General features: G+C 58.6%; 1 protein-coding gene across 2 annotated transcripts in view; it reads left to right on the top strand.

The window, feature by feature from the left end:
• The window catches only part of TAFA5 (TAFA chemokine like family member 5), a 190607-nt gene extending 177918 nt beyond the window's left edge, over positions 1-12689 (top strand). For both annotated transcript variants that reach the window (XM_079936990.1, XM_079936991.1), the window contains exon 4: positions 11835-12689. In XM_079936990.1, the coding sequence (XP_079793116.1) occupies positions 11835-11843 (9 nt within the window). In that variant the 3' untranslated portion in view covers positions 11844-12689. The remainder of the gene's footprint in view (positions 1-11834) is intronic.
• Positions 12690-26707: the final 14018 nt, after the last annotated feature.

Here is a 26707-nt window from a genome sequence, read left to right as displayed (position 1 = left end):
TTACAGACTAAACTATGACACATGAAACCATGAGATGGTTAAGGACAAGTCCAGGTGGACACCTGAGTTCAGGGGGAGGAAGGATGCTGAAACGGTCCATGAGCCTGAAAATAGTAAGAATCGGTGACGATCGCAGACACTCGCCTAGGCTGTTCTGAGCACGTGCACAGGTCGACCTGCTCAGGCTGACGGCCACCGTGGGCCATGCTCTGTTACCACCCCATTTTACAGATGAGAACACTGAGGCCTTCTGCAGGCCACCCAGTGACCGAGAGACTCACGCTAGGCCCGCCTTCAAGGGGCAGCCCTGCCTCGCCTTGATATCCCAAACTTCTGAAAGTCCAGCTCACCTTTCGAGAACAGAGGCAGATGGCAAGGTGGGCGTCGGGGGACCCGCCTGGCAGGAGCTGGTTTCTAACCCTGGGGCCGGGGGCAGCAGGCAGACGAAAAGGCACACAGCCCAGGGGTGGAAAGTTCCTGAAACATGAAGTGGGGACAAGGTGTGGCGAGAGATTCTCCGTCGGGGGTCAGCAGCTGAAACACGAATGGGCACTGCTCCCCGGCCTCGCCGTGGTTGGTGTTCATTTCTTTACCTTCATGTTGAGGCCTCGTGAAGGATGCTGGTTATAAGCATGTGAATTTGCCAGTCGTTCTGGGACGTCCTGGGCAGTGTGTCATCAAGAGAATCCGAAATGCATGTTTCAGACCCTTTGGAAAACAGTCTGGCATTTGCTCAAAAAGTGAGACACGGAGCTACCGTGTGACTCAGGATCCCTCTCCTGGGGGGATTCCCGGGGTGGGATGGGGGCGTCACTGCTGACGAGTGTAGTTTGGGGGGATAGAAATGTTCTAAGTTGACTGTGGTGGTGGTTGCACAGCTCTGAATAGAGCAAAACCACTGACTTGACCCTGTAGCGGGGCACGTGGTCTGGGCTGTGAGCTCTCCCTCCGTGAAGCCGCTATTAGCAGCTGGATGTGGATGGACATTTGAACAAGAAAGGTTTGTCCTCGGCCCGGTCTTGGGACTCTTCTGACTGACAGGGGCCTGGCGAGGCCACCGCCCCCTCTGCCAACGTGTGGCACCGTGAGGAGCCTGCCCGGGCCCAGCAGGTGACCCGCCCAGCCCCTGAAAGTGGACACAGGAGGCAGCGCAGGGAAGGGGTTTGACCCTGAGCTTCCTGGGCACACGGGGCCTCCCTCGCCGCTGTGGACGGCCAGGTGTCGGGGAGAGCGTGTCTGATGACACCTCTGAGGACACACCTCCACCCACGCCACCCCAACCCCGTCATCGCCAGACATCGCCTGTGAACTTGGGACGGTGGGTCGGCCGCGAGCTGCGGTGGCCGAGGCCGTCATCCTGCGATGCCGGCCGGGCTCTAGCTGCTGGGATTGGCGGAGCGGGTGAGTGGGACGTCAGAGGCCGACTCTGCCAGGAGACAAAGCAGACAGGGATCCGGGGCCGGCCCGCACCACCCACACTCCCTTTAGAAAAGCCGCCTGGCCAGGCGGCCGTTCCCAGCGCAGTTGAGCCCGTGGGGAGGTCGAGGGCAGCCCCCTGCAGAGCTGGAGGGGGCCTGGGCTGAGGCTGGCCCGCCGGGGAGACGTGACCCTGGCAGCGTCAAGGTCATGAGTGGAGCTGGACTGGACCACGTGCGACCCGTGAGGGGCACGGGCTGGTCTCAGCCGCTTCCCTCCCCCAGGACTCAGGCACCCACCCGCCTTCGGGGCAGGTGGAGCTGGAGGCCCCTGTGTGGGGCTGGGGCCCGGGAGCCTGGCTCGGGGCGGATGAATTTTCTGTGCTGCTGCGCACTTGGTGACGGAGAGCCTTGGCCATCTCACAGCTCAGCAGTCAGACATCAGCACCGCGTGGCCGGGGCCTCGGCCCAGGTCCCACAGGGCAGAAACCCAGGTGTGGGCCGGGCTGCGTCTCACCTGAGGCTCCGGGAAAGAGCCCCGCCCAGGTTCACTCGGTTGATGGCAGAATTCAGGTCCCTGGTGCTATAGGGCTGAGGCCGGTTTCCTCTCGGCTGTCCCTAGAGGTCACCTCACTCCTCGCCAGGCCGCGCCCTGACCCTGGGAGTGGGTGGGTTCTAAGGGTGGCCTGTGGCCTCCGTCCCCGGTGTCACCTCGTGGCCGTGCTGCATTTCATTAGCGCGGCTCCCCTGGTGGGGCCCCCCTTACGTGCTTGCACTGGCGCCACCTCTGTGTTCTGCTTTCATTTGTAGGAAGTGGAGTAAGAACTTACAGGTACTTAGGAGACGCCGTGAATGCAGAGTCCTTCCAGGTCTGGGGAGTCGTCTGTCTCTGCATCCTTTATCTCATCTCGCCTGCCCGTCCTCACGTGGCGTGTGGTTTATTTCCATAACCTTGCTGGCTGCCCTGTGTGGTGTGGGCATGCTGCTCGGCCAGGGGACAGACCCACGGCTGCTCGAGGGGGGCCCTGGGCTGTGGAGGGGTGTTTTCCTGAGAGAAGGAGGCCTGGGCTGCAGCGGGGCTTTGCAGTACCTGATGGATGTCCTCAGTAAACCTCCACATTCTCGGTGAAATCCTATTACCAGCATCATCACTTTATTTAGGACGAGGACACCAGTATCCCTTTATTTGTTCAGAGGCCGTATAAACCCAGAGGAGCCTAGACAAAGTACCGTCAGGCCCCAGTTCTGCAGACATGCGGGCGCCATGCAGAAAAAGATGACGTGGTCCTGGGTGAGGCTGTCGGACGGCAGCCGTGCTCTGCTCACAGCCTCTACTCCTGTGAAAAGGGGGAAACTGTGCCCCTGGGTGCTCCCGTTTCAGGCTCCCATTTAGTGGATGTGGAAACTGAGGCTGTGGCAGCCAAGCCCCTTTCCTGAGGCCACAGGACAGGAAGAACCCAGCTGAGATTCAAACCCAGACCTGTCTCAATGGGGTCCTTCCTAAGACCCCAAATCTCACCAGTGACAGACCCCAGGCTGTAGGGAGGGGGGGTATGGTGGGGCAATGGTGGGGCAGGAAATGCACACTGGGGTGGCCCCAGGGAGGCAGCTGCTGCCAGGGTCCTGGACCACAGCCCTCTGCCCCCTCTGAGACCTGAGTCAGAACGACCCTCCACAGGCCTCCAGGGCCAAGCAGGGAGTTGTCCGGCAGGTACACACGTGCACACACATGTACGCATACACACGCACACAATTCCACACACCTGCACACACATCGACATAAATGCACATACACTCACATGCACACATCTCCACACACGTGCACACACTTGCGTCGACGTTCTTGTTCAAATGCCCGTGGAGGCTGCTGTCGGTTTTGTTGGGACCCTCGCATCACTGGGCATTTAATCTACCCCCAGCATCTCTGAGGCCTTTGTAACTCTTTTTTTCAATATGGCTTCTCGTCACAGAAAAGCGGGGAACGAGGCCCTTGGAGATGGTGAAGCCTCTGATGAAGGGTGTGCTGGGCGGTCACTCACCACAGGACCATCCAGTAAACAGGGTCCGGATCATTGCCATAATGGCTACGTGCTGATCACCCTTCAGAGCCAAGGGTGAATATTTCATCACAGGGACAGCTTGGCCCCTGACCTGCCCCTGTTCGGAATTCGAGGCTCAGGGGCGATTTTGCTTTGGTGGCGTGAACTCTCAGTCACCCCTCCTCCTTTTACAGGGGCCTTATAACCGGAGCCACCCCTTGTATCAGGATTGGACCTGGATCCTAGCGTTCCTGACCCCAAACCAGAGGCTCCAGGATGCTCCCCTCCCTCCCGGAGGAGGAAACAACACAGCTTGTCCATAACGAGGCAGCTCAACAGAAATGGAAACTGCGGTCCACGAGGACCAGCCCCCCTCAGAACCCCGCCACTGCGACGCAGCCTGGGGCAGACTTTCTAGAAACTTCTCTCAGAAGACAGACTCCAAGAACGAGTCATAGGCCAAAGAAAATAAACAAATGGTTCTAAAGATAGACATGACTTTCCCACATCAGAATCAAGAAACAGGTTTTTTTATTAGAAAGAGAAGCTAGAACATTTAGCTACACAATAAATCTGTATTATTACAGCTATCAGCCTGCCTAAAGTAAGGACACTCCAGTCTGCTTGTCTATAAAAGCTAAATAGAAGAGCACAAACCTTCCCCCAGAGGGCCCCGGCAGCTCCCGCCCATCCTCCCGCAGCTCTCTGCCTCGTGGCACAGAAGGGCTGCGCTGTCTGTGCCGTCGCACATCACTTGATGCCCTGGTTAGAGCAGTCTGCTGCCTGGCCCCCGGTCCCTCACGTGCAGGTGCTGCATCCTAGCGGTGACCGAGTGGCGGATGCTTTCACGGTGAGGACAGGTGAGATGCCTGGAGCAGCCCGGCTGCACCCAGAGCTGGTGTCTCATCTTCGGGCTCCCTGCTCGGGTAAGGGAGGGCTAAGAAGCAGCTTACGACAGGTGCGGGTGCGGGGCTTGGGGTGGTTCTGGCCATCCCCGGGTTTAGCCTAAGCTCTTGCTCTCAGGTCTTCTCCCTCTCGTTCTGCTGGGACCCCCATGTCGGCGCTGAGCCCCTGTCTGACTTGCTGCGCCCTTGTCCCTTTATCCCCTGAGGTTCAGTCACCCTATGGTCTGCGGCAGCAGCCTCGCCCCGCGTGAGCGGGCACTGAATCCACTCCTGTCCTCCGACCCGCAGGGCCCGCTTTGCGAGGGGGAGGTCAGTGAGCACCCAGATGTGCCGACCCTTTACAGTTGGCTCCAGACGGCCCTCCCAGCCTTTGCTGGCTCTCCGTCAGCCCAGCGAGGGCTGCGGTCTGTCTCCTCAGGCCCTGGGAGATGAGTGGCTTCGGGGGATCGAAGCCAGATGGAGGCCTTGTTAGCGAGGGACCCCAGGAGGAGAGACCCACTCCGGCCGGAGCTGAGGCTGCAGGGCAGATGTGGTCCCCCGAGCCCTCACCAAGGGCTGCGGTGTGAGGATGGAAGGAGGGGGCTCCCGGGGTCAGACCCCGCGCGTCCTCGTTGGCTGTGCCGCCCTGGGGCTTCCAGACTCGGGCCGTGGCGGGGCTGCGAAGATAGTGGTGCACAGAGGCGCCCGTCTGCTCTGCCTGGTGCAGGGCCGGGGTCGCCACTTCATGCTGCTTCCTAAGCACAAGGGGACATGTCCTGAGGCCACAGGGCAGGGACGGAACTGCCCCTCCGGCTGAGAGGGCCCTCAGCACCCCACCCAGGCTTCCCCTGTCCGCCTGCCCCGCTCCATCCCCTCCCCAGCTTCTCTCCTACGTGGCACCGTCGTGGCCTGGCCCTTCAGAACTGGCCCAGCAAGGTCCCTCCAGGCACTGTCCGCAGCCCTCAGCCCTGCAGATTCCCCAGAGCGTCATGGGCCGGGCATGTTCCATGTCATCAGGGCTGTGCTCCCTGTTTGGGGGCAGTTCACGTGACCTTGCCGTGCAGTGGGCTCCAGGAGACGAGACCCTCCACTCCTTGCCTACTAAGGACCCCTAAGTATCAGGAGGTGGTGTAGTTGTCATTCTTCTTGGCGTTTAGCAGCCCCTAGATGGGGGCAGAGGAGTGATGGAGATTGGGTGAGGGGCAGAGGTCCTTAGAAGCAGCCGTAGTGACAAGACACAGGTGCGTCCGGGGCAGCTGGGCTGGTGCTCGAGGGGCGGGGGAGGGACTGGGGCCCTGCTCTCTCACGCTGGGCATCCTCAGACCAGGCCTTGGCCCTCGTGCTGCCCGCCCCCACTTTGTCCCCGGCCCCGCCGTTCGAGGTGCCGCATCTCTCTGTCCCGTCTCCCTGCCTGCGCGCTAGACGCCAGTGCGAGTTTTCACAGGGCCTTGGGTCTCCAGGTGGCCGGTCGTCTCCTCCCTCACAGCAGGGCAGAGGGGGACGTGTCTGAGCAGCCAAGGCCCCTCTGCGGACGATCGTGTGCCCTCCCTCCTCGGGCGTCTGGGACATCCCAGGCTCAGGAGTCAGTTAGTTAACCACACTTCTCGGGTGTGAACTGGCCGGATAAGGTCAGGAAATGGTCCCAGAAACTCAATCACGTGGCTGGGCATGGATGGGATGATGCACAGCCTTTCCAGAAGCTTCTCCCCGGTTGTTTTTACTCTCTCCGTGGTAGCAGCCTTCATGGTCAAGCTCTCTCACGCAGGCCATGGTCATCTCACTGCCCTGCAGTTTCTACGTCTCCACGGTCCGTTAGAACCTTTTGTTCGGGGCTTTCAGCCCAGAACATTGTGCTCTTTAAACAGAAGACTCAACCTGCCCCCAAAGGCAAACGGAAACTTTTAGAGGAAGAGGGAATATCACACAGGGGACTCGCAGGGCTGGAAGGTTTCCTTTTGTTTTATAAACGATGCTTTATAGCGTCCAAATACCAAGAAAAACCTCCTCGTCACCTCCTTGCCCGGCGGGAAGGACTGCCCTGGACGGGAACCCCGGCCGTGTCCACAGCTCAGTCCTCAGACCAAACACTCCCGGGGCTCTCGCCACTGACTGAGAGGCTCTGTCCCCTGAGCCCGGTGACCGCAGGGGACGCGGGCAGTGCTGGGCCGGCTCCTGTGTCCAGCGTGCAAGGCGAGGTGACCCTGAGACCAGCTCTGTCCACCTCGGGGGCGGAGTCCCAGAGAAATAGCCGCAGACCCCGAGGACGCAGCCCATGACCTTGGGGTATTGGACGGCCATGCGCAGAGCTGGAGCCCGCCGAGTGCCGGCTGCTTTCCCGGCCCGGGGACACCAGGGGGTCACACAGAGGCTGCGACCCCAGGACACTCTGGATCTCCGCACACCAGGAGAGCAGCGGCACTGACCACCGGGATTCAGGAAGCTGGGTGCAGCTCCCAGAAAGCCCCTCGGGGGGGAGAGCAGAGTTGAGGACAGCTCCCTGGCAGCAAAAGTGGGGTGTTGGAGCCTCGTCAGTCACCTGGGACCGGCCGCTTTGCCTCCCTGGGCCTCTGTTCCCACTGGGATAGAAGGTCCTAAAGCCGTGCGGTCAAAGGGTGTCTGGGCGATGTTGCGTACGGAGCCATGGTCAGCAGGACGGGCTCAGAGCGGGCGTCACTGCCCAGTTCAGAGGGGAGGGAGGTGACCGCGGCCCTGAAGGAGCCCACGGGGGTTTGGGGAGACCCCCAGTGCAGTGACAGATCTGACCCATGAGAAATGTATAAGCAGGACGAGCAAGTGCCCTCCGGGAGGCCAGCTCTGGCAAAGCTCAGGGCCCTCCAAGGAGCCGGGGCCCACGTCGAGTTTCTTGACCAAGCTCAGCTCGGGGTTGGGGTCGCAGGGCTGCTTAGTGGGACTGTCCGGGGGCCAGTGGAGCAGGGAAACCCCTACCCGGGAGCCTTCACCAGGGAGGGGGAGGACGTGGCCACAAGGACACCACCTGCTGACCTGGGGCAGCGTCCTGGGCCCTCAGATGCACAGATGGGGAAGGGACCCCAGGTTGGATGCCCTCTCCAGAGACAGGGATCCAGCAGGGCCCTCATGACACAGCCCGAGCATCTGGCCAGGTGGCTGTCATGGTCCCGCCAGGCCCGGGGTCCTGGTCACTGGCCCTGCGTGTCCCTGAGCAGGTGGGAGGTAAGGGCCATGTGGATGAGACATGACTCACTTCTCATGGGTCATCCCTGGGGCTCAGGATCCCGGGCGGGGTGGGGGGCAGCCTGCAGGAGAGCAGGGGCTGCTTCCTGGGTGTCCCCGGGGGTCTGGCCGATTGTCTTGAGAAGACGCTCCCTGGGGAAGGGCGCCGGAGACCAGTGGGCCGCTTCCCAGCACGGGAACATCCTGCCGCCTGCAGCGACCAGCCCAGCGCTGGTTTTCCAGTGAGCTGTGAGGACCAGCACAGGGCCCTGAGCGGGGACCCCTGTGAGGCCCGAGGTGGGCCTCAGCCGTGTGCTTCCCCAGCTGGAAACGCTTCTCTGAGGCCAGAAGGGCTCTGCTGGCTTCTGCAAAGCCTGTGTGGCTCTGCTGGAGCTCGTCCTGGCCATTCTGACTACTTTTCTGGGCTGCAAACCCGACTTCCAGGCCTCTTCTCTGGTCCCGAGGCCTGGGGACGAGCTGGCAGCCAGCACTCGGCTGTTGGCTGGGTCGGGACTTGGGTCCCATCTGAGCACAGCCGCTGCGGACATCAGGCTGCCTCCTGTCTGTTCCTGAAGGCCAGGCAGGCGCCGGGGGCAGCCAGCCCCGGGGTCTGGCAACAGACGCCTCAGAGAGTGTCTGAGCTCTGGCTGGGGGTGTCCGGTGACAGCCCACCCTCTCTGGGCAGCTCTGGGCCTGCCTCCCTCCCCACTTAGCCTGGGCCTGGTAGGAGAAGGCAGCCGACATCCAGGGCTCGGAAGTTAGCTGGACGGGCCTCTGTGTCCCTCCAGACCCGCTGGGCTCAGGGGTTCTGTCTCTAGGCGGACCTGACTGGGGGAACTGGCCAGAGCAGACAGGGACCTGTATCCAGCCCTCCCCCCCCCCCCACCAGGGGCAGGAAGCGCCAGAGGCCAGGGTGCCTGCAGGAAAGTGGAGACCCCCCCCAAGGATGGGGGACCTACAGGGGCAAACACCTGTGACTGTAAGAAATGACTAGAACGTAAGTGCCTGCATTGCTTCAAGCCGTGAGGGCTTCCTAACGAGACATCAGCCGTGCTTACTCCCCCCACACGAAAACCTCCGTGTGTGTGAGGCACCATGAATGAAAGCTAAGGGTGGACCGAGCTGGGAGACAGGCCTGAAGTAAACGTGCCCGGGACTCTCCCTGGCCTGCGCACGTGGGCGCAGCTGAGATTATACACGCGGTCTTGTTCGGATCAGTAAGAAATACAGGACCTGAGCAGATGAACTGACAAGATGGACCGGTGCAAGTGGCCGGGGACCGCGTTGGCGAGATTATTCTACTCCTCTGGTCGTCAGGAGAAGTGAAGATGAGCCCTCAGCCAGATCCTGCTTCTCTTCTGTCGAATGAAGGCGGACGTGGAGCCTCTGTCATCTCAGCTCGCAGACGACGAGAAGCAGCCCCCCAGGCGGGGCGCGGGGGGCACCGAGACAGCCCGGGTCCCTGGGAGTCCATCCAGTGGGGGCCCCGTGAGCACGTGTGCAGCCCAGGAATTGCCGATCGCACAGACCAGGCTGCCGACCTGCTCTCACAAACAGTGCAGACGTTCACGCGGAACCCAGCCCTCATCGTACACATGGATATGTTCTAAAGGGTGTGAAGGAAATACACTAAATTTAACCAAATAGCTTCTGATATGGAAACGTGGATGGATTTTTATTTTCTTTTTATACTCATGTGTTTCCCCGTTTCTCTACAAGTAAGAATGTATACAATTTTGTAGGTAGAAAAAGTAGAATCAGTGCCTCCTTTCTTGGTTAACCCCTCAGGTGCCAGTGAGTGACTGTGCTGGACGGTCTCCGTCGTGGACGTGGCTGGACAGGTCGGGGAGGGGGTGGCTGCCACGTGCTATGGTCAGCAGGGCGATGGGCCTGGACGGACAGGCCTACAAGGTCCGAGTGAGGCGGGGGTCACCACCACTCCTGGACTCCTGGGTCGAGCATGCCATATGCAAGGAGGCCTTTGCCAAACTCGGGAAGGCTGGGGCTGGACGTGTCCACTGGGGTCAGGGTCAGGGTCCCTGGGCCGAGATCAGGTAGCTGGCCAGATGTGGAGAGAGATCTGCAGCTAGGACCCTGCGGTGGTCGGAACGGTGACCCCCCTCCAAAGATACCTCGTGCCCTGGCTCTGCTCCCCGTGCCCTCCTGCTTCTGGGATGGGCTTCAGGCAGCGGAGACGGAGTGAGGGCTGAGCCCACGCACGCCCACAACCGCACGTGGAGGTTCTCTCGGGCCCCCGTCACCTCCGGACGTGTGCTCGCGGCCTTGGGGTCCCACAGCAGCCCTGCTTCCACAGCCCCGTGGGGGCCCTAGTCCTGCCGAGAGAGTGGGCGCCTGCCAACCTGGAGCCTCAGGCAGCCTTGAGTCCTTTGGGGCTGGGGGCAGAGAGCTCTGACCCTCCCTGGACACCCTCAGCTCTGGTCCAGCTCTGCCATCAACCTGCTAGGGCCTGAAACACCTAAGTCCAGTTAACACCCCCTCGCCACTGATGCGTTCGGGGCGCCCGCATGCGCGGGCTCCACACAGAGCTGGGGAGGAGACAGCACGGTCCGGCGGGGCCTCAGGGAAACCTGAGGTTCTCAGAGCTGCTCCTTGGAACCCTGTGCCGGCCTCGGGGTTCCAGGACCACGGGCTTGGAGGGGGTGACAAGCTGAGTCCTGCCTGGCAGGTGCCCAGGACCACGGGCTTGGAGGAGGGGGGGCCGAGCTGAGTCCTGTCCGGCAGGTGCCCTTCCTCATGGCTCCTGGCTGCTGTCTGGGAGCTGCAGGTGGAGAGCAGGGTCCCTGCAGGGGCTCTGAGTGCAGTGCCGAGGCGCTGTCAGAGCTGGGGTGGGATGTGCAGCCCAGCCACCTGGGGAGGGGCCTTGTCTGTCCTGGAGGACGGCAGGCCGGAGGCAGTCAGTCCACATTCCCCCCGAGCCGGCCACCGACGGAAGACAGTGAAGATGTGAGCAGCGCTTGCCCGGTTTACGGCCCGCGGCGGCTAATTGCAGCGCAGGACAGGACGGACGGGTAGCGTGAGGCCCTCGGGGCGGGGCCTGGGGAGCGGCCCGTGTGAGCCGGACAGCCTGCACACAGCCCGGCGGCTGAGGACTCGGGAGGAGCCAGGAGGCCGTGGTGTGGTCCGCGTGACAGGGACGGGGCCTGCGTCGTGGGCGGGGCCTGGTGGGAGTGTGACCGGGGCCGCAGGCAGGTGGCAAAGGGCCGGGGCTCGGGCCGGATGCGGTAGACGCGGGACCAGCCCGGAGGCGGACGAGCAGCTGCAGGGAGAGGGGAGGGGCTTTCTGGGGGAGGTCTCCCCCAGCACATCTGGAGAGGCCCCTCCCGGGCCATCACACCCGCTGCGTCCCATTCCCATGGCATGTGTGGGACCCCCAGGACACCGTCCACTCCCTGCAGAGCTGTGCCTGCTGGGAGTCGGTACAGGGAGGGCAGCCCCATGCGCCTGACCCAGGTCTGGGGTCCTAAAAGGCAGTGGCCACTTGCATACTGTCTGTGGGACCCCAGGCCTCGGGGTCTCTGCCTCAAATAGGGTCCACCCTAGGGGATGAGGGAGCCAGTGGTCCAGCGGGGACATGGGATGGGAGGCTGCTGGACACGGGTCCCACCACCTGAGGCTGTGATGCTCTGTGGAAACCACACTCCCTGCTTTCCTGTCTCCGTCACTCTATAGGTGATGCCTCCGCTGCCCCAGAGCAGAGGCTGGAACCCTCACATCACCTCACGGCTGTGAGCTGGCCTATTGTGTCGCATGTCCTGGGACCCTGGGGTGTTGGGTGTGGGTGCTTCGGGCCTCATCAACCAGCATGAACACCCCAGCTCTGCAGCCTCCCGGGGCTCTGTAGGGGTGAGACACACGTGTGTCCATCACTCTGCTCCGTGCAGTTATGCAGTACCTGCTGTGTACAGAGCACAGTGCAAGACACGGTTAGGGAAACAGTTGGATGCAACTCAGACCCGAGGCCCTGGCCAGCACGGGGCGGAGGACACGCAGCTCACACTGGCCGCTGACGGAGCTCCAGTGCCCCCATCATGGCCAAGGGCGGGGTCCCACCCAGAGCCCAGAGGAAGCGGGTGCCCCCGGGCTGCCCTCTGTGACAGGCGTAGGGTTCTCCTCCAGCACTGGGGCCCGAGATCTAGTTTTTGTCCTCGAGGAGGTCTGCTGGCATCTTTTAAGTGTGCTGTCCGGGCGAGGCCAGCCTCGCGGACGATCTCTGGGTTCCCGCCATGCCCGACGGGAACCCTTGGTGTCTGCGGAGGCTGACGGCTCTCTTCTCTGCCCTTCAGGTCTCCTGACAAACGCAGCCCCACAGGGGCCCCAGGAGTGACCTTGGCTCCCTGGAGAGGCCACAATCCTCGGTCGGTCGTGGATGCCACCCACCCTCTGCCACCCGCCCGCCCTCCGCTTCTCTAGCCTGTCAAGGACAGCCTGCTTCCTCGGCCGCCTGAGCTGAGTCTGTCCGGCCTCCCCGAGGAGTCAGTCCTGGGACATACAGCAGGGCTGCGCCACCGGGCATCCCTGGAACCTGGCCTGGCCACCCTCCCGGCCGCAGACAAGGAGGCGGAGGCAGCTGCAGCCCAGCCAGCCCGAGAGAGGAGGACAGCGCCGGGCCGGGGAGGACTGAGTCTCGGGCGCAGACGTGGCCTCTCCTTGTGCCCCAGACTGTCCGAATCGCTTTTATTTTCTTATCCTTTCAGTATATTCAATAGACCAAAGAGCAAAATCTATTTTAACGCGGACTCGTACTTACCATCAGAGTCCCTGGGTTCGACTGGGGGGCACGGGGGCAGAGACACGCTGGAGAGGCACAGCCCACGAACGCTGCGGGGCCCCCGAGCAGCCGGAGGATGCGGCCGGAGGACACACGGCCGGCGACGTCCCCGCGTGGACCCCGCGGGTGCGCCTGGCCGGGAGCACAGCTCGCTGTGCACACCTGCTCCTCTGTACTTAGATGGACTTCCTCGTACTAAAATCCCTTTCTGTTTTAACCAGTTAAACACGCCTCTCTGCAGCTCCATTCTGATAGTGGGATAATCCAGGATTCGCCGAGAGCATGTCGGGTCTCCCATGACTGCTGTCTCATCCGATCACCATTTAGCTCCAGAAAGCAAATTAAAGAAAGCGAAAGTAACACTTGTTTGAAAGAGATCATTAAATGTATTTTGCAAAGCCGGAAGTTATATATTTAACAGTTTTTATATGTTGTATATTTGTAGAAAATCCTATATAACAATTCATGTGGTAGCCCCGGCCGTCGTGCAACGTGGGCCGGGGCTGGGGCTTCCCGAAGTCTCTGGGGTGGGCGGGGGGGACCGGCATCCCGGACGTGGGGGCGCCCGGCACCGCCGAGGGGCAGGACTCTGCGGGCAGCGAGCTGAGGACCAGGGGTGTGGCGCAGACATGCCGGCCGGTGCTAGCGGAGAGGCCCGTTGCCTTTTGCTCTGTTTGGGTTGGGTGGTCCCTGCCCCCTGGGGCTCTGTTGTGGGAGTGGCCAGTCCTTTGATCACGCTTCTTCCAATGGATTTTGTTTCCCTTTTTCTTACCCCTCTCCCGTTCATGCAACTCGAGGGCAGTGTGCGGCCGGCCTCGTCTTCTCAAGCGGACACCCTTATCTTTCTCAGTCTTCATGCCAGAGGGTGGAGACAGCGGGGGATGGGGGAGCCCCCGTCTTCCCACTTCCCTCCTGCAAGGCGGGGTCACCAGGCCCCACGAGTAAGGGACAGTTACGGTTTACCTTCCCCTGTCCACCCTGTGCCAGGTCCCTTTATTTTCCTGAGTTTCAGCTTAAGTATGCTACCTAAGAGTCCAATTAACAGGAGTATTATGCTAGGTCTATGCTACTAAAAAAAAAAAAGGAAAAAAAAAAACTATATAGAAGCTGCTCTAGCCACCCATAGACTAAAGACAGGAGAGAAAATCCATTTATTTAAGACCCATTTCAATGCCCACGAGTATATAATTTACCTTCAGTCACCACAAATTTATGGGTACGTGTGTCCTGGGGTAAAAGGACTGGCCGAGGCTGGGGTTTGGCATCACAGAGGCGGCGAACTGCGCAGTGTGCTGTCCCGAGCTGGCCAGCCCCAAGCTCCGCGGCCCGGGCTCACCCCGGGGGCAGCGAGGGAGGCCCCGGGAGGGTCGCCCGGCGCAGCGCCAGCAGCCCCACCGCCACCACCCTCGCCTGTTTCTTTGGACAGTGCGTGTAGACACCTTCCGAGGGCAGAGGTTGGGAGATTTGAGATGTTACAGCATTTTTTCCCTTGTTTTACAGTATTCAGTTTTGTGTCGATTCAGCTAAATTATGAAAATAAAGAAAAACTCCTTTGATAAGCATGGCTTTTGTTCGCTGGCCGCGGTGTCCTGGGACAGGGCTGTCGCCGGCGTGGCTGGTGGAGACAGAGCCCAGGGCACAGGTGGTGACAGGGCCGCTTCCCGGGAGGCAGGCCCACCGTGATGGTGCACAGTCAGGAGCCCTCCAGGCTTTCCCGGACCCCCAAGGATACTCCCTGAAGCCCAGCCCCCGGCGCGTAGACAGCATCTGGCCCGTAACTACTATCCCCTGGGAAGCCGTGTGCTCCTGGCCAAGCCAGTGGGAAGTTGACAGCCACGTCCATTCAGCCCTCCCCCAGGGTCCGTGAGCCAGGCCGTTCCCGCACATGCCCCCAGTTCCAGGAGCAGAACCCCACTCAAGGGCTCCAGAAGGAGACCCTCGTCTAAAGGACCCCGGGAAATCCGCTCGGACCCCCGGAGAGCACTGTTGGGCGTGTTCAGGGTCCATCACCTCCAGGCATGTGTGCATTGGGGGAGGCCTTGCCTGTCTGCTTCCAGCTGCTCTTGATAAAATGTCAGCCCTGGGACCTGTGGCCTGGGGGGTGGGCCGCGGGCCATTCGAGTTCTGTGCTTGTTTTAAGGAGACCTCATGGCCTTTGGAGCAGTTACAGGGAGTAAGGAGAGCCCCGCCCACTGGCACAGAGCCGGGCTTGTCCTGGGAGGTAGGGAAAGGGACAGAGTGCAGGCCTAGCTGCTGCCACAGGGACCCCCAGGTGGACCCTTCCCCTCTCGAGGGGGCCTGGGTGCCCTTGCCAGAAAGGGCCTTCCCCGGGGGTGATACCTCAGGGAGCAGCTTGGGGGCTTTGCCATGGAGCCCAAACAGAACAGGGCAGCTTGATGGGGAGAGGGGCCCACCCTCGCCTCCGCCCTCTGTCCACACGGAGAAACGAGCTGGAAGGGGCCGGGGTTCACGTGCAGGAGGTGAAGCAGCCCACCGGAGAGCCGCACTCACAGCCGCTACTCCGGAGACTTCTGGGCAAAACAGGGGGAAAAGCAAAATCATGAAGCTAGGGAAAAGAAAAGAGCTTCTGGGCCACCAGGGCTCGTAAAAGCGGACACGGGCCTCCATCCGGATCCAAGGGTGTGTACCGGTCAGGATGGGCCGGGTGGCGCTGCAGGAACAAACAGTCCGCCTGTCCAAGTCCAACGTTCCCCTAAGCAGGGCTCTCTCCTCCTGCCCCAAGCCCGTGTGCCTGCTGGGGACGTCTCCGTGATCGGGGGACACACGAGCGCCCAGAGCCGCCTGCAGAGGCTTCTGCGGGCAGCGGCGTCTGCCTGCACCTCCTCTGCTCCCAGCCACGCCCGACGTCCCAAGTCTGGGGAGAGTCTGGCTCTGCCACGGAAGCCGCGCGTCTGCTGTTCGCTGACCTGAGCTGCTGGCCTCAGTCTCCTGACCCACCGAATTCGAGAGGCATCGGTGCTGCCCACCTCCAGGCTGGGGAAGAGACGTGAGGTCCACCTCCCCGTGTGGGGGATGGACGGTCACGCCCTCCCTCCACGGCCCGTCCCAGCCCTGCTGTGACCTGAGGCTGAGACGGCGCGGTCGCTGCCCCCAGGAACGGGAGGATTCAGACCGTCCCCCCCGACTGCCGCCGGCTGGCCACTCCCGCAGCCCCTACAGGGCAGCCTTTTCCGAGGGCAGCGTTCCTTCGGCACACGGCCTGGCCCTGGGCGTGGCCGCCCCCCTGTGTGATGGGAAGGGCGGGAATCTGGCATCAGTCCCGTCTGAGCTGCCAGCAAAGCTGAGATAAGCCTATTCTCTGGGCCTCAGTTTCCCCGTTGGCGGAATAGAGGGAATTGGGCCGAGTTCACCAGGTTTCCTGAAGATCAAGGGAGACCGTTCTCGTTCGGCACGAGACTCTCCTGGCGCGCGGGGCGGCGTCCTTAGAGAACGGGAGGCCTGTTTATTTAGGGGCGGCTCTGTGATTAGTGCCACCGGCGCACTGCTCCATCTCTCAGAACCCGGTCCTGAGGCCACCTTTAACGGCTAGTCTCCATGGCCACCTGTTGGCCTGCATCCTGGCTCTGCCTCTTCGAGGGTGTTAATGTGAACCCAGGCTGCAGGCCGTGGCTGTGGGGCAAGTGCAGCTCTGGGTCAGGGTCCCAGCAGGGCTTCCTCGTGGGTCCCACTGTCACCGTTGCTACAGTGACCAGGCGAAGCCTCGTGGTCAGTTCCGGGACCGGCCAGACAGGATGTGTGTACAAGCCTGTGTAGGTGGTTTGTGCATGTGTGCGTACACGTGCCTGTTTTTTTCACGGTCACCTTCATGTTCTGGGCACTTTCGAAGTCAGGGGTCCGAGGAGGAAACTCCAGGAGCCCCAGGTCATGCCCAGAGGCGTCGTGTCGGTCCAGAGGGCACCTGGGGTGGGTCGACCCCAGTGGACGCTGCAGCCCCGATGTTGCCAAGGCCTCTCCTGCTGATGTCCCACGTGCCACAGTAACTTGTCACGTTGGCCTTTGGGAGGGGACCCCTTTGCCATCCTTGTCCTGAGCTGACCATCGCCCAGAGAGGCTGGCGCCCACAGAAAGTGTGCTTCTCTGGAAACCCCCTCGTGGAACGTGAGGACCGGAAGGTTCCCGAAGATTCCCAGGGTGCTGGGCTCAGCGAGGAGCGGTGGTGGCCTCCGCCCGGCCTGCTGATCTGACTGACGGTGGGCACCGTGCCCCCAGCAGGGCCAGTGACAGTGTCCTGCATGTGTGGAGAGGACCCACTTCAGGGCTGAGAAAGGCTCCCGGCACACTGGCCCTGCTCCCTTAGTGGTCTGGGTCAGCCCGGCCCAGGGAAAGTCCATAGTGGGGTGCAGGAGGGGCCCCTGTCTGCTTCCGCAGAGGGTGGGGCAGGTGAGCCCCAGGGGAAGGGCTACAGAAGGCAGAAGGTGGAGGGGAGGAAGTGGGCGTGGGGCTGGGACGGGCGTCTGGGCTGCTCAGCGCAGGCGCAGGACCTCAGGACAGCTGGGGACAGCAGCCGCCCCCGCAGACACGTGCCCGCCTGTGCCCACCCGGACCTGCTGGCCACCCCCACACACGCTAAGATGAAGGTTCCCAGGCGCCCACTCCCCGGGTGCTGCTCACGCCCTCCACCCTGCCCCCAGGGGCACTGCCACGTGGACACAGGGCTCAGCTGCTCCCAGACGAGGGGCGGCGCGCAGGCCTTTGCGGGAGCTGCAGTGATGGCTGTGAGTCAGCGCTGCCCCGTGCTCCCCGCTGCTCCCGGGGGGTGAGTGATCAGAGCCCCTGGTCTGTCTCCAGAGGTCTGTGTGTCTTTCTGTCTCTCAGCCGCCCCCCAGGCCTCAAAGGCAGGGCCTGATCGCCCAGCACACGAGCCGCCACCTCTCCACTCTGGCTGGGGTCCCAGCCTGGGGCACTGGGTGTCCCCGCTGCACATGGGGGTGGTCTCCCCAGTCTCGTTGTCCTGAAGGACGCGTGTGCCGCCTTTCCGGCTGGCTGTCTGGTTTCCTGGTCGTATATATATTTTTCCATTTAGTCATTGGCATCTTTAGGGCCACGCTGCCTCTGAGATATCTTCTATTTCTTCCTTCTGTGCCCAGGGTCATGGAATTGCTTCAAAATAATATTAATTTTCCGCTTTTACAGAGGTCACCTCATTTATTCCTTCCACCAGGGCTGCAGGGATGAAATCTGTCTCTTTCCTTAGTGGGGTGGCGGGCAGGGGGCCCTTGCAGCTGGGGCAGCACCCAGTGGACCTGCATGTGATGTCGCCCTTCGTCCCTGGGGCAATAGGAGCCTGAAAGTCGCCCATCTCGGCCAGCTGCGCCATCCAGTCCCGTCGTGAAGGTGGGAAGTGAGCGTGGGAAGCGGCATAGGTGCCGTCCGAGGACGTGTCCCCACCGTACAGCCCACCGGCTCTGCAGAGGGTGAGCGTTAAGGAAAAGTTACTCTGACGCGTAGGAAAACGGTCAGGAAGATTTCATGGAGGACCATGGCAACAGGGGAGGTCAGGCTCCCCTCCCAACGCAGCAGACGGCTGGGGATTTACAGCCAAGGAGCAGAGTGGACGGGAGACCAGGACCGGAGACGCCGGGCACAGGGGGTTCTTGCTGTAGGCACGTCGGTGAAGATGGGGGTCCCTCTAGACTGACTCAGTAGGACTCTAGCTAAGATGGGGCCCATCGAGAATGCACACGGGATCCCAAGGCCAGGTCTGGCTGAGCGCAGGACTCCGGGGGCCTGATAAAATTTGGTCAAGGGGAGCGTTTCGGTCATGCGCTGTCGCTAAGCGTAGAAATGGTGCCTTCCACACAAACCTCACAGCTCGACCCTCCCGTCTGAGCCCAGCCTCACTTCTGGGAAGACCGAGGAAGGAAAAGCTCCCGTTGCCAGGGAGACACCGAGACTCACGCTGAGCCCGTGGTCGCCGCCAGGGTTCTGACGCTCCTTGGAGAGGGGAGAGGAGAGTCATTCTCGGAGGCTCCTTTGGGAGCTGGGTCTCACGCTGCCCGGGCTTCGGCAGGGTCAGCCCTCAGTCAGAGGTTGGCCGTAAACCCTGGAACAAAGCCCTCCCCTCCCTGTCCGGGGAGTGCAGCTGCACTGCCCTGAGTGACGGGCTGTGGCCCAGCGGACATGTCCAGGCCCAGGCCCCCGTATTCCAAGGATGGGCCCTGCTGCCTCTGCAGTTCTGGGGTCCCATTGCCGGGGCTCCCCAGGACCTTTCCCGAGGGATAAGGCCTCACCAAGCCGGGCAGACAGGCGGCCTGGACTCCCTCCCGAGAGAGTTGGACGGGCTTTCCATGTCCACGTGCAGAGTCCTGGACCCACGTGCCTGCCCAGTCTCGCCCCAGAAAAGCCACGTCAGCTAACACGCTCAGGCACACGGCCCACTGGGAGACAGTCTGACGGGGCCGAGGCGGGAGGGGCCCCGTCGGGGCCGAAAGCCCAGGGCCCGGGGCTCCTGCTGACACAGACAGTGGCGGGAGCCCCGTCAGCCCTTTGCAGCCTCCCTTCAGCCCCATGGCTGGAGGCAGGAGGCGGAGCAGCCTCAGGGCTTAGGAGTCGGGAGCGTGAACGCGGGACACAAGTCCCCAGAATCCACGTGGTCCGGGAGTAGCTTCCATACGCGGTGCGCGTTGGGAGGATGCTGGTGTCCCTACCGGGAAAGTCCCCTGATGCTCAGGGGGCCCGCGACTCACCCTCCCTGAGCAGGTGCCCTGGGTCCTCCAGATGCCTCCAGGGTCTCTGGGCCCCTGCACGCAGGAGGACGAGAGCAACCCCAGGGGACCCAGGGCCAGAGGGCGGACGCCGCCCGCGGGGAGAGCTGGTCCCAGCGGCAGGACCGTTAACGTGCGTGGCTGCCGGCTCGATGGGCTCTCCCCCGCCCAGTTTCTCAAGGGCTGTTGTCAGTTCCCGGTGCCGAGCTCCCATCATGAACTGCGATGATGACAGATCCATTAAGGAAATCGATTCGGTCACGTTATCAGTTTAATGCCTGAATCGGAGCCGATCTCACCCCCGAGGCTGGAGGTCAACTGTCGTGAGTCGCCCAGAGAGAATGAGCTTCTGACTTTCGAATAATTAAACTTAGGTTTCTGCTTGGGATTCATAAAATTCCCCTTAAATTAGGACTATGAGAGCCCTTCAGTCATGGGGGGGGGGGGGTGAGGCCGGAGGCGGCCCATCCCTTTGGGGAAGTAGCCTGTGTAATGGGTGTGGGAGGGTTCATGGCTGGGGCGGGGGGGGGGGGGGGGCAGGGGGGCGTGTCAGCCAGGCTCAGATGCCCTGAGGCTCCACCACGTGGGGATGGTGTGAGGTCCTGAGGAAGCTCCCAGAGCCCGGCAGTAGGGCCTCTCCTCCCTTTGCTGGTCAGTGCTGTTCTCCAGGCCCTTCCAGTGAGGCTCCAGGGAAATACCTGCTGGGGAAGCAATACAGATGCAAATGTGCCAGAGCAGTGGGTGAAAACTGTGTTCAGACGCTAAATTGGGGTGTATGTTAGCAGGGTCCTACTCTGTCAGATTGTCAGGGAAATTTTTGTTTTCAAAATTAGCTTTCCAGTGGTTGTTTGATCCTCGGAGGTGTCTGCGTGTGTCTGTGCACGTGTGAACGTCTGTGTGTGTGTGTGTGTGTCTGTGGCAGTGTCCATGATGTGTGTCATTATCCTGGTGTCTGTGTCAGGCCCCATCTGTTGTCCACAGGAGGAGGGGTCCTGGGCCCAGACCCTGAGCTTGACCTGTCTTCGGGGAGGAGGGGTTCCCTGGGGGCTCAGTGACATAATTGTTCTCCTGGCCTGGCACGGTGGGTGGCAGAGACAAGCCCAGCGTCCCTCTGCAGGGACACACCTTCCACTCGGCCACTCAGGGCCCTCCTGAGATGTGTCCCCCAAACGTGAGTCCCATGGACCAGAGACAAAGAGAGGGGCACCCAGGAGCCCGGACCCCAGAAACGTCTGGCAACGGAATCAGCCCCAGAGCACGGACAGCAGCGTCCGACGTGGACTTCCAGAGAAACTGCGGTTTTTCAAAGAAGGAAAAGAAAATGTGAGAAGGGGGAAAGATGCTGTAGGGAACAGGCACAGGGGAACCAAACGCAGTGGCCATCGCTCCCCAAGGGGCCATCCCTGCTCCCAGATGCTCCCCTGGGTGCCGTCTGTGGTGGGCCTGCCCCTTCTCACTAGCATGCCCCGCACTCCCCTCCCCATGACAGGAATCCCTCACTCACCGCTCACCTGCGCTTTCATGGCAGCCCACCTGGCGTGGCTGAGCCCTGGCGCTGGGGGACAGCAGGGAACAGAGCAGACGAAATGTCGGTCCTGCTGGGTCCAGACTCTGCTGCAGGGTAGGGGGAGGCCCGGGGAAGGCAGCCCCCCACCAAGCAGATGGGTAAATGTCTCCATCAGGGTCAGCGTGGGGAGGGGAGGGGGGCCCGCTGCTCGATGAGGGGGTCAGGGCCCATCACGACGTAAGTTGTCCTCATCTGATTGAGACAAAGCTTGAACCCAGAGTAACCTTCTTTTAGGATTGGTTGAAATTTGAAGTTTGGGTCTCTGCTTTGCTTTCCTTTCCACTCAGGCTTTTTGAGAAGCCGGTCTAGACCTGCACTCTGCTTCTCTGAGGCTCACGGCACGGCCTCCAGACCGGGCCCCGAGTGGTGCCCTGTCCGACGGTGACGTGCCAGGCGGCACTGGATGTGACTTCTTTGGGGCACGGACCCTGGTCGCTTCCCCACCCCCGCAGAGCACAGGCAGGACACGTGGCGGACCTTCCATGGCCACCCCCCCAGGATCACCACCACGCCCTGTGCTGTACACACCCAGCACATCTGCCAGAAACAAGATGCACATTCAAAGCACCGGCTCCTGGGCTCTGTTCAACCCTTTCCTTCTTAATGAAGTGAATGGCAACCTGCCTGCACGAGGAATTCCAAGAGAAGACTGACCATCCTCCCGGCCACCAAGAGACGGGCCCAAGCAGGTCACCAGCTGGGTGATGGGCCTGTGAGCGTCAGGGCGGCCACAGACCCCCCGAGCACCCAGGGCCGAGGACCCACTCCCTGGTGCAGGCACGCAGAGCACAGAGACTGTGTGGGTCAACCTGCATCCTGTGGGTTCAAAGCCACGCCGGAGCATCTGAAGAAGAAGAAGGAGAGGCGTGGAGACAGCATCAAGGCCAGGACACGGCCGCAGCCGAGCCTCAGGACGCGGAGCCCCCGTGAAGGGGAGCTGCCTACAGCCCCACACGTCAGCTTCCGTCCCGCTTCCCCTCACGTGTCTCAGATTGACGCCCTCTTTAAACTCTGCCTTCGCTCTCCCGGTCAGATTCCATTTTTGGCTTTTCAGGGAATAAGATTCTTCCCATCTTGAAACGTGGACTCCCCAAGGGTCCTCCTCCCCCGCCCTCTGCCCAGCCCAAGGGTCACGTGCGTCTCCCCAGTGTCCTGGACATAAAGACCCCCGGGAAGGGGCTGCATCTTCTCTTGCATCTCCAGAGCCTGGTGACCGTCAACTCTCACCACACCTGTTAAGTGAATGTTCAAATGTTGGTGGAATAAACTGAGTGTCTGCATACAGGGCCTTGGGGGCTCTCAGTGTGAATGTGAGGGTGGCCTGCTGGGATGCTTCCGAAGGTCCTATTTGAAAGGGGAGGGGACAGTCAGCTGAGGCTCCAAGGGAGGGTACAGCAGTCCCTGGCCAGGCCCTGGGTGAAGGAGAGGTAGCCCTGTGAGCAGCGTGGATTGACTCCTCTGCACTTCAGTTTCCCAGCCAGCTTGTGTGTTCTGGAAGGTTCCACGGCACACGCATCACAGCCGTTAGCATCAAGAGTGGAGCCGTACGGCAAGCCCTGCCCTGGACACATGCAGATGAACAATCAACCAGGCACACTAGGGGACAGAGCGTGACCCCGGACCACGAGCTGAGCCCTAAGGAAGGAGACTTTGGGGATGGGACTCATGGGGCCACCATGGTGGATCGTTGCCGTGACAGCCACCGTGGCTCACACCCCCATGTCCCCACACTGATGCTGAGCTTGGTCATGTGACACCTTTCGGCCAATCAAACAACAGCAAATGTGATGCAGGCAAACGTTTAAAAGGCACTGGCTTCTTAGAATTTCCCCACTCTTAATGCTGTCACATCCTATTACCATGTGACCCAGTCTAGGTGATGCCACAGGAGGACGAAATAACACGTGAGGCCATCCAAGCCCAGCTGGCAACCATCGTGAGCCCAGCCGAGATCAGCAGAGGAAACACCCGACAGACCATGTGCTGGACACACGAGGGCCATGGACAAACAAGACTGTGTAAACCAGGCAGCAGTGGGTTACTTGGGAAGTTCTGGGGGAGAAAAGTCAACCATTCCGACTTCAAATTCTATGTCTAGCAGAGGTACGCTTTGAAAACGATGGCAAAATAAAGATACTTGAAGAAAAATTAAAACTGAGAGAATGCACTGCTAAAAGACTCTTACTCCAGGAAATACTAAGGGATGAGACAGGAAAGAAAGTACCCCAGGTGGAAGCTTGGAGGTTCAGGAAGGAGCAAGGACTGCGGGAGGTGGGATGCTGGTAATGGTAGGATGGCGAGGTTCAGCAACTCTTCCCAAGGAAACAACCACACAGCCCGAATTCAGTTCCCCAGCACAGCCCTTTGAAAGCACTGAATAAAGGCAGGACGAAATGACGAGGAATTTACTTTTGAAAGAACGCTGCTGATCAGGTAAGAGCTGCATTTTTGTGGCTTTCTTCCTGGGGCTGCTCCCAAAACCCCAGGTTTGGTGATAGAAAACGCAGCTTTGGCGCGTGAGGCAGCAGGTGACATAGCTCGGGGCAGCAGGGCAGCAGGGAATGTAAGGGGGACCTTTGTGAGCAAAGGGCACCAATGGGTCCAGATCCAAAGCTGAGCGTCAGGTTTGCCCGAGCGCCTGGCTGACCACTAGGCAGCATAGGACCGTGGGGCAGAAACTGGAGACATTATTCGTGATGATGTGTTTAGGAAGGCCGTGACTTTGACCGAGGACATTCCCCAACCTGCGCGGTCCAGGCCGCCGAGAGAGGAGCGTCTCCGGCTTGAGGTGTCAGAAGAAAGAACACGGGGTGGTCGAGGAAGACAGACACCAGAGACCCAGAAAGTGGGCTAGCCCCCCAAACCTGAGAATGAACTCTGCCCAAATCCTCAGGTGAGCACTAGACCACATGGGTGTAGGATGCACACAGGGAGTCAGGAGAAAATAAGCACAGCTGGAAACCAGAACAACACAAAACAAAGCCCTGAGCTGAAACCTCAGCTGCTCCACACTTCGGGGAAGACAGGTTTCTCAGTTTCTGAGGGCAGGCAAAGTAATTGCCAACTGTAACAAGAACCGACAACCCTCAGAAAAACAGCAGACATTTCACAGTGCCCACAACATACTACTTACAACGAGCTTTCCACCAAGATTTATCAGGCATGCAAAGGAGCAGGAATGCGTGGTGTGTACTCAGGAAAGAATTCAGACGTAGAAACCAGTCGGAGCCAGCCCTGCCGTTGGATTTAGCAAGACTTCCAAGTAGCTCTTATAAAGATGTCCAAATAGTTAAAAGACAATGTGGTATTCAGGAGTAAATAGATAGAGAATTTCAGCAAGAAATTAAGACAACAGAAGAGCAGTTCTACAGGAGGAAAGTACAACATCAGGAAATAAATTGAAAAATTGACCAGATGGGCTCAACAGAAGACTGCAGCCAGCAGAGGAGAAAGCTGGTGAGTCTGAAGAGAGACCAGTAAAAGGACTCAACCTGAAAAACGGACAGGGGCTTCCCTGGTGGCGCAGTGGTTGAGAGTCCGCCTGCCGATGCAGGGGACACGGGTTCGTGCCCCGGTCCGGGAAGATCCCACATGCCGCGGAGCGGCTGGGCCCGTGAGCCATGGCCGCTGAGCCTGCGCGTCCAGAGCCTGTGCTCCGCAACGGGAGAGGCCACAACAGTGAGAGGCCCGCGTACCGCAAAAAAAAAAAAAAAGGACAGAAATGATGGAAGAAAGTCGTAAAAGCTTCAGAGACCTTTGGGGACAATATGAGCCTGCCCAGTATCGGTGGAAATTAGGTCCCTGGAATGAGAGGAGAGAAAGTGTGGAGTAGAAACAGCATTTGTAGGAGCAATGGCCAAGGCCCCCAATCTGGTGAAAACATTAACATACAGATCCACCAGATCAACAACCCAAAGCGGGATAAACACAAGAAGCTACAACAAGGCACGTGGTATTCAAACCTCCGAAAGACAAAGACAAAGAGACATCCTTGAAACCAGTAAGAGAAAATGGTGCATTTCATGGAGGGTACAGTGATGGGACTCATGGCTGATGTCCCAACAGAAACCAGTGAGGCCATCGACAGGGGAGTGGATAAAGGAATTGTGGTACATATATACAATGGAATACTACTCAGCCATGAAAAAGAATGAACTAATGCCATTTGCGGCATCGTGAGTGCACCTAGAGATGATCATACTAAGTGAGGTAAGTCAGACACAGACAACTATCATAGGCTCTCGCTTATAGGAGCAATATAAAAAGTGATACAAATGAACTTATTTACAAAACAGAAATAGATCCACAGACATAGAAAACAAACGTATGGTTACCAACGGGGAAAAGGGGGGAGGAATACATTAGGAGTTTGGGATTAATATATACGCACTACTATTTATAAAATAGATAACCTACAAGGACCTACTATATAGCACAGGGAACTATCCTCAATATTTTATAATAACCTATAAGGGAAAATAATCTGAAAAACTCCCCCCATATATATATATATATATATATATGTGTGTATATATATATAAATATATATATATATACACAATTGACTCAATTTGCTGTATACGTGAAACTAACACAACATTGTAAATCAACTATATTTCAATTTAAAAAAAAAAAAAAAAAACAGAGACACCAGACACTGCAGAGACAATCTGAAGTGTCCAAGGGAAAAAATGTCTGCCAACTAAAGATTCTATTTCCAGAAAAACTATTCCTCAAAATAGAATGTGACGTCAAGACATTTCCAGTAAAACAAAGCTGAGAAAGGTCCCTGCCAGTAGTGGTACTGCAGTGCAAGAAATGCTAAAGTATTCTATAAATAAAAACAAATATGCCTGTGTACACAATCTCATAATTTCTTTAGAATACGTATTATTGGGTTTAAAATGTACAGAGGTTTTATTTGTCTCTGTATAAAGGCATATAGCCCAAAGATTGTGGTACAAACAGAAAATATGACGAGGTTCCTATTTTTTTTTCAGAAATCACTTAATATTAACCTTAAATTGAGTGTGATAACGTAATATAAATCCATAGTGAGACCTCCAGAAAATAATGCAGTTTTACCTCGAAAGCTGAAAGTGGAATTGAAGTGGTATGCTAGAAATATGTGATGACCCCAGAGTAGGCAGGAAAGAGGGGCTATAGAAACAAACATGAGATTAGAGCATGGAAAAGAAAGAGCGAGGTGGCCCCAAATTCCAAGCACCTCAACAGTTATATTAAATACAAATAGAAGAAACTCCAATCAAAAGTCAAGAGTTGGCAGATGGGATAAAATAGCGAGAACAAAATATGTGCTTTACCCAGACAAACCCTAACACAAAGACACACACAGTAAAAGAATGGACAACATATACCATGCGGACAATAGGCATGAGAAATTGAGAGGGGATGTGTTGGTAATAGTAGTCGAGATGGACTTTCTGACAAGGAATAGTACCACAAAAAGGAACATTTAATAATAACAAAGTGTCAATATAGCAGGAAAATATAGCAATATAGAAGGAAAATAAAAGAATAATAGATGGATATGTGCCTGAAAATAAATGCAAAGTACATGAAACAAAATGGACGGCACTGAAAGGAAAATCAGAGACCATAACCATTAGGAATGAAGATTCCATTACTCTGCCGTCAGTAACTGATAAAACAGAGACAAAATCAGTAAGTCCATGGAGGACCCAGACAAGATCAGCCAATACCTAATTACATTTCTAGAATATTCCACCAACCAAGAGTGGACCCCTCGTAGTGCTGGAACCCATGGTAGGGCTGCGTGCTTATATTTTCTTAAATTGCTAAACTCTATTCAAAAGTGGCCATACCTATCTGATCAGTCTTTATTAATTTTAGCCATACTATAGAATTAATTTTGCACCCACTCTTTTCAAGACACATGGAAGATGAACCAAGACAGACCAAGTGCTGGACAAAAAGCAAATCTCAAAAAGTTTCAAGGAATGAAAATCATATAATATATGTTCTCTGACCACAACTGAATTAAATTAGAAATCAACCAGAAAATGATATCTGGAAAATTCCCGAATATTTGCAAATACCTTCTAAACAATCCAT

The sequence above is a fragment of the Stenella coeruleoalba genome (genome assembly GCF_951394435.1).
Source record: "Stenella coeruleoalba genome assembly, chromosome: 11".
NCBI classification, from domain to species: Eukaryota; Metazoa; Chordata; class Mammalia; order Artiodactyla; family Delphinidae; genus Stenella; species Stenella coeruleoalba.
The sequence above is the reverse complement of the archived record's forward strand: the minus strand, read 5'-3'. Positions and strand labels throughout refer to the sequence as shown.